This window comes from Notechis scutatus, chromosome 1 (genome assembly GCF_049901735.1).
Source record: "Notechis scutatus isolate UNSWTSFEM ecotype Mainland chromosome 1, rNotScu1.2, whole genome shotgun sequence".
In the NCBI taxonomy this organism is placed as follows: Eukaryota; Metazoa; Chordata; class Lepidosauria; order Squamata; family Elapidae; genus Notechis; species Notechis scutatus.
The window spans coordinates 69,326,861-69,339,104 of NC_142009.1; the positions used below are offsets into that span (position 1 = coordinate 69,326,861).

Genomic DNA, 12,244 nt, shown 5'->3' on the forward strand with positions numbered 1-12,244 from the left:
GCCTGTAATGGCTTTGCTTCCTCCATAATTACCTCCTGCGTATATTGGTTGTCTCAGTGATTCTCCTTTTTATATAGTATATCTAAGACTATCCCACAAATAGAGCTATTATGTAAATCTTCCATGGGGAAAGGGCCAAATATGTTCACACTCATACAAAGCACAGTAGAAACCAGAAATATCTTCAAAATTGGCCAATTCATTTATACTGATTTTGAAGATTAACAGTCCACAAAATCAATTTCTTATATCACATCACAAATGAGTTTTTATTTTTCAGGAATGCAGTGCCTTTGGGTGAAAAAGTAGCTCCATTTAGAAGCACACATGTTCCTTTATAAAATAATCATTTCATGTCAATACACAAAAAGATTTACGGTTATGCTAAACTGAGGAATGTGTATAAACCAGCTATATATTTAAACAACACAACCATTTTATAATTCTCCCCCAACCTACTGTGATCTTGTTGTAAAGTAAAACCATACATAAACATATAACCTTGAGCCAAGCTGAAAGCTAGACATATGTTAACTTTTCTTGAAGTTACACAGAGGTTCTTTAGGTTTTCAAGTAGCCATTGGTTTGTACCCACTAATTGCATGGAGAAAGTTGGCTGAATGAATTGCCTTCTTAACAAAACACTATTTCTTTTACCAGCCTTGTCAACAGTACTCAGAAGACATAATAATTGTGCAGCTGGAGTGTTAAAAGTGTTACAGCTATGCTTTAGCAACTGTGTTAGCCTGTTAGTTAGTTATAACTGGAAGAAAGTTGGCAAAGCAAATGATTATCATTAAGATTTTACAGGTTTTCTTCTAATTCTTTTATAAAAATTGCAAGAGCAACTCTTTTATACTAGATTCATCAATGTCTTAAATCTTGTATTATCTATTCTAAAAATAATGTTAATGTCCTGAATTTTTATTTTGCATCCTGAAAGTCAAAGTATATCACTTATATTTGTAATGAATAGGTAGCAATAATTACTCATTTCTTCAATGTAATTTCTTTTCTCATCTACAGATACAATTTCTTGTTACTCAAATGTTTTTAGAAACTTAAACAAAAATTCTGCAATCCAAACATCAATTTTATCTGTCTAACTTGACAAAGGATAACAATTGCTGTGATGTACTTGCTAACCAATTTCTTTTATTCTAATCTACAACTCTCCAGAATAAAAGACAGAGATACTGAGGGCTGATTCAAACTTTTGTTTTAGCAATTATTTTAGCAACCTCCAACTCCAACATATTTAAATGTAAATATGAACCAGAAGGTAGATTCATTATACATTTCCAGATAGTTCAACAATGAAAACACAAGAGATATAATCATTTGAATTTGTGTTTGTGTGTATGTGTGTGCGTGCGTGTGTGCGTGTGTGTGTAAAACACCTGAACATATGCCAGCAGCCTATTCATGTACAGTAGAAAGTAATCTAGCCCTGAGGTAAAAGAAGGCATTTCAATTTTTTTCTCTTGGATAAAGATTCTGATAAATCAACAGTAGACTGGATCTTATACTTTTACTGCAACATCCATTACTTTCAATATAATGCTTAAAACATATAGGATAACCAGACTGATGCACTATACAGCAAATGTTGCCCAATTTGTAATAAAAATATTAGGAGATTGATTTACCTAAAATCATTAATTGGAGCCTTGCAGGTATCCCTTGAAAGGTCACCCACTTCCTAAGTACTACATGTAGTATTGACTCAAGATTTCAGTTATTTGTGCCAAACTGTTCAATGAAAATCAATAGTATTTTGATTTGTGGGCATTGTTTTGATTATGCTACTGTCAGGAGGTCTCTATGATTCTGATAAAGTGTGCAAAAGAAAATGATGGGGTTGTTTTGCTTCAGTCTAGACATATCTGTAGGATTGTCTAACATCTCAAATCAGGGACAAGAATTACTATTATTTCCATAATGATTTTTCCAAAGAAAAAACTAACTCATCATACAGGTGGTTATTTTCAACAAAACTCCCTAGTTTGGAGTAATTCAATTGCCTTCACCTTGGAAACACATTACACTGTAAATAGAATTAAGGCCATCGACTAGTGAAAAAGGATCACTTGTAAAAATTACTAGAGTGACAGGAATATATATATACAGTGGCAGTCAACAAATGATAGGAGCCTCAATTCAGCAGCCACTCTCTCTTGAATAAAGGACTGTGTCCCAAAGAATATTGCTTTCATACTCTTATGCATTTAAAATTTCTTCCCAATTAAATTAGGCAAAAATGATTACCTCATGTTATTCCCTACCCAACAAATAATTCTATGTAAAATTGCAGCATGTAACGTTATTTATGTTACCATACCCTTCCATCAAGTCTTCAAGCTTTCTTTATAAGGGTATTTGACAATTTAAAATAATCCAAAGCAGAACTTTTAGTCTTACCTGGCAAAAAAGGAAGCTGCCACTGAGGTACCAGTTGAGGTATCACTAGCAACACAGGTGCTCTGGGAACTGGGGAAGCTATACAAGGAAGGTTTATCCGCATTGTAATGGTTCAGCACAGCTTCAGTCAGTCCATCGCGGCCAGACTCGGTGATCAACTGGGAAATCTAGACACAAAACAAAGGTACTTCATTTATTTTGTTTTATTTAAATGTATTGGTTATTCCACTCCAATGAACTCTTAGAATGTATTATATTCACCACTATGCTATGCAAGGTATGAGTGTATTTGTCTAAGAAAACAGTACATGTCCTTCAACAACATATCAAGATATTCCCTTGGATTAAAGAAGAAAGTCTAAAGGATTACCTTTGCACCTCATAAGCAATTTGTGGACTTGGAAAATATTAGTCAAAGCCTATTTATTAAAAGAAATTTCTATACATGTTTATGAATGCTGCAGTGTAACTTCACTCAACAGCCTTGCCAAAAAGGCATTAAGAGTTGTAAATCTAATCTTACGAAGCTTCTCCTCTGGAAATATTGAATTGCTAACTAGGGCATACACAACTGTTGCTAGACCAATACTCGAATACAGATCATCTGTCTGGAATCTGCACTGTATATCGGACATTAATACAATTGAGCGAGTCCAGAAGTATTTCACGAGAAGAGTACTACACTCCTCTGCTCGCAACAGAATACCCTATATCACCAGACTTGAAATTTTGGGCTTGGACAATCTTGAACTACACCGCCTACGGTTGGACTTAAGCGTAGTACACAAAATTATCTGCTACAATGTCCTACCAGTCAATGACTACTTCAGCTTCAACCGCAACAATACAAGAGCACACAACAGATACAAATTCAATGTTAACCGCTCCAAACTTGACTGCAAAAAGTATGACTTCAGCAACAGAGTGGTCAATGCCTGGAATGCACTACCTGACTTTGTAGTTACATCCTCAAACCCCCATTCCTTTAACCTCAAACTATCCACTATTGACCTCACCCCATTCCTAAGAGGTCTGTAAGGGGCGTGCATAAGTGCACAATCGTGCCTACCGTCCCTGTCCTAATATCCCCATTTAATCGTACCTATTTTCTGTATTCTTATTCATGTTTATACTTATACCTATTATCTTGTAAGTGATTGACAAATCAAATCAAATCAAATAAATAAAATGGCTTGGTGACTACAAGGAATATCAAGCAAATAACTATTCTGAGCTTCAAAATTAGATGATTACAAACAAGGTTAAGATGTTAGAATCTGTTTGTCATGTTATGCTCCAACTTATGTAATATTAAATATTAAAGGTAGAAAATGTACAGATCAAAGAGTACAGTCAAAGTAGGAATTTTTATTCTGCTACTGTGCTGTTCATAACACAAAACCTTCTTTCTTTCTCTCTTTTCTCCCATTCACTTATCGTCAAACCAGCTTGCAATGGCTAACAATAAGATCAATCTAAAATACCATTGAAACTAAAATAATTTCTAAAATGCATTAAAACATCATTGCAAATTATAATTAAAAATAAACAAACAGCAGCAACATTCATAGTTACAACTATAAAATGTCAAACTTAAAAAATACAGATACTGTACTTAGGATGGAATTCAGTCCTGAATATAAAAAGAGGTTTTTAACCTCTTCTTAGATTTCCTGAGGAAGGAAGATATTAAATGACCTTGTTACCATCTGTTACATTTGCGTTTCTGTTGCCTCCACATTTTTTCTCATATGAAACAAACTGGTGGTCTACACATTTATCTTGACATCATATGTAACCTGTTCTACTGAAATTCATGGTTATATGAATGGTGTCCCACACATCAAAAAGTACAATTTTCAGGGAAACGTTTTATTCCTGGTAATTCAATTAGGTATTTTAATACATCCATATTCTCTAGTCTAAGATCTAACTTCACCTCTTAGATTATTCCTCTAGGTTCCTTAAGAAAAAATTGGCTCTCAGCAAGCTTCAATATTAACAGATCACAACTTAGCAAAAAAGTATACAGAGCAGATGAAAACTTGTGAACTATTTGTGAGTAAATTGTGCTTCTCATCACACCATTATTTTGGTAGGTGCAGAATACCCATAACTGGCATTCCCCATTTTAACTTGTTCAGTTATTTCTTTGACATTTACTTAGTAATTTGATCCTAAACATTTAATGGGGAAATCCTCATGTGGATTTAACTGATTTTATTTCTAAGTAAACAGCACTAACACCACTATTTAATTACCACCTTCTGATCTCTTTCTCCCTCTCCCTCCCTCCCTCCCCCTCTCTCACACACACACAATTGGATATGGGTCATCAAACACAAGACAAAACAAAATTGGGGATTGGGTGGTATTCAGCTTGACATAATATAAATTATGCAATCTAATTTTCATGCTAGTCTGCTATAATAAAATATGTAGAAGGAAAAATAATCACATTCTCTAAGGAAGAAAAGGTGACTCCCAAAAATGACTGAGGATAGCATTTTCCTAAGCTAATTCAAGCTGGGCAGAAGCCACTATTAAATAACAAATCATTATACATAAAGTTCAAAAATTGATATATCTTCTAACTGAACAAAGGAGAGTTAAGTGAAGCTACAAATGAGCCAACACAGCAGTACAACAAACTGCAATATCACATGACATGATCTCAACTGTCTTTTTTTCTTGTGTCCATCCATCAAGTCTTATTTCTTTACTCATGAGTTGACCTCAGTGAGGTCCTGCAGTGTGAAACTGTTTGCTCCTAAGAAATAAAAAAAGTGGGAAATTTTGAAGGATCTACTTCTTCCACAATCACAGGTCACTGATCCAGTGAAACAGTCCTGTTGGACTATGTAGATGTTTGACGACTGACCTAGGTACAAAGAGAATTAAGGATCTTTCAAGGCCCTGGTTCTAGGAAGAAGATCCATACCATTCTCCATGAGATTTGTCAGTCATGTTTGTCATAATTTATATCAGATGTCACTGAGATTTAATATTTTTATAACCATAAGAAAGTTTTTGTGCGATTGTAACATTTCCACACAAAGACACTGCGAGACACAAATTCCAATTAGAATGGCCATTCCAGAGGAAATAAATAGTTTATTAATTTTAGTAGGCAAATATCACACCCTATGATAATTCAGCAGTTGTCTTTCCAATAACAGGTCAATTTTTCTTGAGTGGAAAAAATCAGTCATACATATTCCTGAGTAACCGAGGGCTAAGGAGAACTTATGATGATCACTGATCAAGCCTTCAGTGGGAATTTGTAAATTACTTTACATTTAGTCCTTCCTTACCAATTGCTCATTCAGCAACAGGAAATTAATAAGCAGTCCTCAAACATGGGGCTATCGCAGCATATCAGCACTAGTATGATTGTGATTTGGGTGCTTAGCATCCAGCATGTGTTTATAATGGTCAGAACATCCCATGGTCATGTGACCATCATTTGCAAGCTTCACAACCAGCTTCTGACAAGCAAAGTCAATGGAGAAGTAGGAAGAAAGTTATAGTCATGTGGCATTGTGCTTAATCAGAGATCCCTGGTGCCTCAGTGGTTAAAGTGCAACATTGCAGGCAAAACTCTGGCCCACAGCCTGGAATTCGATCCTGACAGAACTCAAGGTCAACCTTCCATTCTTTCAAAGTCAGTAAAATTGTTTGGGGGCAATATGCAAATAATGTTTCTACATTTGTAAACCACCCAGAGAGTGCTGTAAAGCACTATGGGGCGGTATGTAAGTCTAAATGCTGTTGCTATTGTTATTAACAACTGTGAGTGATTTGCTTAACAACTACAGGAAGAACTGACCAATTGAAGTCATAAATCAGTAAGTGAGGTCTCTCTCTGTATTCAATAGTTATTCTATCCTAAGAGTGGATTATAGTTTCAACCATATTCTTTGCTCTAGAGATCAATTGGGCCCGCCCGCCTGCCCCTGCTTTAGGCTGTCCTTTATTTCTGCAGTTTTGAAGCTCAGCTGAGGCACATCACAGTGGATTACTGTGCATCAGCTGTTTTACTCTGCTGTTTTATCAGCTGTTAATTGCAGTGGAAAGTAAGTTTTAAAGCTGTAAAATTGTGGTTTTGTAATGTGCTGCGCGTGTGTGAAGCACATGTCTGGCGCGCGTGCACGCAAAGCACCCGCTCACCAAACCTGTTGTGAAACCGATAGAAGCCCACCACTAAATTTGTGCTTATAATCCTCTAACAACAAGAAAATGAAACACATACACAGCATGGATTTTTCATAAAGAATTGCTTCTTTTTCTGAAAATGCATTGGTCAAAAGGAAAAATCTGGCAATTACAGTAGTTGCCCCCTTCCCTTACTCATATGTTCCACCAGGAAGCTAAATCTTTAGTGGGTAGATATTTAGTATAGGTTAATGCAGTGGTGGGATTCAATTTTTTTTATTGCCGGTTCTGTGAGCGTGACTTGGTGGGCGTGGCAGGGGAAGGATACTGTAAAATCTCCAGTCATAGGTAGTATTTGCCAGTTCTCCGAACTGCTCAAAATTTCCGCTACCAGTTCTCCAGAACTGGTCAGAACCTGCTGAATACCACCTCTGGGTTAATGGGATAAATTCCGAGTGGGTCTTTTGTCAATATAGTCACAGGATATCACTGCCTAGTCCAGCAACAACAGTCAATGCAATCTTTAAGCTATATAATAAAAACACTTTTAAGTGCAAGTGGGCAGCACAAATACATTCTTTTTTAAATTTATATTCTTTGTTCTGAACCATAAAGTTAACAAACCATGTAGCCCTTCTCCAGCAGCCACTGAAAATTGATCTCTTTTAAGATTAATGAGATGCAATGAGAACTTGCTAACATACTACTAGAAGTATCTACCAAAGTGTTGTACAGGGAAAATATTTTTAAAAAATGAATGTTATTTGTCCCCAAACTCATCTAATATACCATAAGTAGCTTTGCTTAATTTGAAATGGTTTCCTATTGAACGGGAGGAATGGATCTCACAGAGAGAAGCATCTCAATGTGGAATATTTAAAATGGTTTAGTTCTATTTGGGAAAGATGCTTCAAGGCACAAAGCACCACCATAATTTTACATCTTTATTTGTAGTAATGCAGTCTAAAAACTTTAATAATTAACATTCTGCCTCCCAAGGCTTTAACAAATTATCATATTGGTCACATGCTAGATACAAGCATGTACAAGAGCTTCTAGATTATTATGTTGGTCGCATTGTCAGCCAGATGTTTAGACTGGAAGTGGCATTTTTGTTCATCTGAGTCCTTCTCAAGAACCTGGGACAGGCAGATGTTGTTAATAATATTAAAGATATAGTTGCAGGATGTAAAGTGTTCCAAGTAAGGCTGCCTTTTGCAACTGACTGATGGTGAATTTGTCAGTGCCAGTGATATTCAAACAATGCTCCAGGTGTTTTGGAATTGTTCCAAAGCACCTATTACTATTGATACTATCTTTGCTTTCTTTGCCACAGTTCATCATCCAGACTTTTTTTGTCTTTCTTATCAACAGTTGTTAAGTCTGAGACATTGCATGGCACTTGCCTCTCTGTTCGAATTCTAAAATTCCAGATTACCCTAGCTTTCTTTTTCATGAAACAATGGTGTCCCACAAGATTCTGTCTTGTCCCTATTATGTTCAACACTCACAGGAAACTGCTGGGAAGAGCACCAAGTTTTGGAATAGCAATAGCAATAAGACTTATATACCACTTCATAGTGCTTTATAGTCCTTGCTAGGCAGTTTACAGATATACATATTTCAACATATTTCCTCCAACAATGCTCTCATTTTACCCACCTCGGAAGGAAGGAAGACTGAGTCAGTCTTGAGCTGGTGAGAATTGAACACCGAACTACTGGCACCTGGCAGTCAGCAGAAGTAACCTGCAGTACTGTATTCTAACAACTACACCACCACGGCTCTTATCAAGTGCCAAAACTAAATTATTCCTTTTACTGAATTGCACGGAAGCAATAAGACCACTTTGTAGTATCTAATAACAGGCTGGACAAACTAAAATTAAATCTAAAGAAAAATGAGAAGTTGTAGGTAAACCTGAAGTTGTGAATGGCACTTCCACTGATTTTGGGTAGGATTGCTGAAAAAAACTCATAGTTATAAATGCTCTTTGATTCTTGGAGTCCCAGCAGATTTTACTCTGCTAATCGCTGCCAACTATAAGGATGGTGCTCAACTCTGTTTTGAAGCAATGAGCCAACATTGTCCAAAGACATTTCCATGGTCATGTGGCCAGCAAAACGCAGTGCTATTTCCTCCCCACTGAAGTGGTATCTATTTATTTACTCACATTTGCATGCTTCTGAATTTCTAGGTGGGCAGGAGTTAAGCGAAGACAGGCACTCAACATGTTGCACAATGCTGGGTCTCTAACTCTGACAGTGAAATAAGCTGATCTGATCTTGTTTCCTCACTGATTTAGCTGGGACATGAGGCAATGGAGAGGAAGGAGGTTGTGGGGGGAAAATGCAAAACCAAACGCAGGCACACATGTACATACACACTAGCTTTCACATTTCATTCTAAATTAATGTCCCTGTTATAAGCTCACTCAGGAAATTTAAAAAGCTTCTGTATTCAGAAGTAAAACCAGCATTTCCAACTGTTCCTAACCTGGATTGACACGTGCTGAGTTTTTGGATGAGCTTTTGGAAAAGTTGTTCAGCTGATTGTACAAGGTCTGGGTGTTCTTCTGGCCAAGTGAGTTTATGTTTGTTTGTTTGCCAAACTAATGATCAGAGCTAACAGGGGAAAGAAACTTATAGCTTCAGGAGACTCTCTGATTAACTTCTGCACAGAGCAGCATTCCTGAGCCAGGACCTCAGCCTCAGTCAGCACTCTTGAGAAAGCAAATAAGCAACTATGAGTTTACAACAAAAGCAAACAAAAGAGCAAATAGGAACAAGGGAGTGTTGTGAAGGAAGTGAGGGGAAAAGAACAAATAAGCATCAGCCCTTGCAAAAGGACAGAACTGAGAAAGCAGTGCCAGATGTGTCCTAATTACTTCTGCAGAACTCTTGCTTCTGGAAGAGAACGTGTAATGGCCGTAGGCCAGCCTTTCCTCTTGATGGGTTATCCTGAAAGGTGAACAGGGCAATAACATGAGAAACTCTCAGTGAAGAACAGCAGAAAGAGGCTTCCAGAGGAAAGGGTACAAGATACATCCAGGAGCAGAGAGGGGCAGGAGGTGGACATCAAGAGAAAGAATAGGTTTCAGTGGGGAAAGAGTGCGTACTTGGAAGCATGTTAAAGAGTAAGCACAGGCAAGCCAGTGTCAACCAATACGTTTGAAACTCTGAATGTGGCAGGTGAACTCCACCCACCCAAAATAGTTCTACCATCCAAACATCTTTAAGACAACGGAAAAGATTCTCAACTCCACAGTGGTCAACAAAACCAAATCACTCTGGTGAGGAAGAAAAGATGAGTGGGGGCAGGAGACGTTATTGCAAGAAATAAAAGTAGCTGTGCATAATGTAAGAAGTATGCTGTTGCACAAATCCAAGATGTGTTAGAAAAGATCACCAAAATCCATCAAACTGACAGTAAGTACTTTTTAAGTACTTTTACGACAAAAACAATGGAGTGTTTCATTTTGATAAAGCACTTTTTTTCTTTTCTAACAGACAAGCTCCTTTAAACACAAACGTATATAATGTATGGTCAGAAAATCAAAACCTACCCTGCAAGATGACCTCCATACAGGTAATCCTTGAGTTATGATAATAATGGAGTCTGCCTATTACAGTAGAAAGTCAAGAGGGTATTAAGTGAACACATCAGTTAATGACTCCCCATCCCTGCTCTCCCCCAAATACATTCATTAAAAGAATACACAGGTTGTTAAGTGGAATATGGGGTGCCTCACGAGTTGAGGAGATCCTAGTGCAGGCACAAGCACAATGCCTCACCCCCTTCACTTACTCCATGCTATGCTTTCCGCCTTCAGATCTCCACAGCCACTTGGGACTTACCCACCTCATCATTGAATGCTCACTTACCTTTCAAAGATCTCCATAGCTCAGGGTATCAGGATACAGAAGGAGGACAGGCTGATCCATTGCTGGGCCATGTGGAAGAATTCCACGAGTGCCATCTTTTCCTGAGATATGAGTGAAGCTCTCTATTTTTCTTTCATCATTAGATGCTAGCCTTCCCTCCCCGCAACAAAAGAAAACGGCAAGCGAGAGAATATGTATACACTTATACTTATTATCTTGTAAACCAGGGATCCCCAACCTTTCGACGCCGCGCCCGGTTCGGCGTCAGCTGGCGCCGCCATCTTTTGACGAAAATCACTTCCGGTGACGTCACGAGTGATTTTCGTCAAAAATGGCGGCGCTAGTGCTTCGGTGAGCTTTTTCGGTAGAAATGGCTTTCACCCAGAAAAGCTCACCGAAGCGCTGCGCCGCCATCTTTTTGATTTAAAAATTGCTTTTTTACCAAAAAGATGGCGGCGCCAGCAACCAGCGGCCCGGTAAGGCTTGTTCCGTGGTCTGCACGGTCCGCGGACCGGCGGTTGGGGACCCCTGCTGTAAACAATTGGCAAATCAAATAAATAAATTAAATAAATAAATAGAATCTTCTCTGGCTTGCTGTTTACCTTCTTCCCCTTGCTAATGGGAGGTGGGGGGGGGGTCAACACAAGCAGGACAAAAGCCACTCTTGCTGGATGCTTCCCTTGCTTCCCTTGCTACGTAACACAGCAATGGAGCAGTTGGTCTTCCTTCCATACCTCAACATCCTGACCTAAGTGAGTAATTGTGACTGGGGGTTGGGTGGGGAAGAATGTGTGGAACCCCAACGGCTAGCAAAGCAGGCCCATTAACTGTGGGGACCGGCGAGGAGTATAGGTGGGGGGCGTTCTACAGCATCTCTACAGTTGATCATAAAGGTGAATAACCACAGAGGCGTTGCAACAAACATAACTTTATTATTTTGTTTCTTTTTTAAAAAAGCATTGGTTTTAAAAAGCATTCATACATTATATAGATAGATAGATAGATAGATAGATAGATAGATAGATAGATAGATAGATAGATAGAATTCTATATATATATATATATATATATATATATATATATTTTCTTAAGTTTTCATGGTACTTACATGTATGGTGTTCGGCTTGGTTGTATTTTCCCACGTCATTGTAGTTGTTCTTTTAAAGTTGTAGCAACGTTTCAGCAGAATCTCATCTGCCATCATCAGGCTTCTGTATTGTGTCCGTCTGTGAGTCAGACTTTTACAGTGGTTTCAGATTTGAATTTGGGGCAGCCTATTGCTGTGCCAGAATGGTTTTTCTTCATCCTGATTGGTTGGGAGTCTTGGTCTGTGTTTATTGGTCTCGGAGTTTGCTGTGTTCTGCTTGATTGGTGTCTCTAATATCTTCTGTCTGTTTTTTGGCTCTTTTTGTATCTTGATTGGCTGGCAGCATTGTGTTGCTTTATTGGAGGCCTTTAGTGCAGCTTGCCGGGTAAATGGACGGCTATCATTAGTTAGGAAGCTGGGTTTCATCTGGGTGCCTGGTTGGGATGTGTTTGAGCTGGAGGTATCAGGGGGATCTGTTTGTGCCCAGGTGTTTGCCTGGCTTGTGGTGTGGAGATTTTTTGTTTGTGAGTGCAGGCTTCCAAATGATTGACAGCCTGGTGGAATCATCTCTTCTATTCATGCTTTCTGGTCTTTTTTCAATCTCTATGGCTTCTCTGATGATTCTGTGATTAGGGTTTTCTATAGTGGCCAGGGTTTTGGTGCCATTGAAGTTGATGCTATGGAAGCCACAGGTCAT

The 12,244-nt window shown here is 38.2% G+C and overlaps 1 protein-coding gene across 3 annotated transcripts in view; it reads right to left on the minus strand.

Annotated features, from left to right (window-relative positions):
- KIF26B (kinesin family member 26B) overlaps positions 1–12,244 on the minus strand; it is a 337,773-nt gene that overhangs the window by 195,260 nt on the left and 130,269 nt on the right. For all 3 annotated transcript variants that reach the window (XM_087967103.1, XM_026669385.2, XM_087967109.1), the window contains one exon: positions 2,422–2,588. In XM_087967103.1, the coding sequence (XP_087823229.1) occupies positions 2,422–2,588 (167 nt within the window). The remainder of the gene's footprint in view (positions 1–2,421; positions 2,589–12,244) is intronic.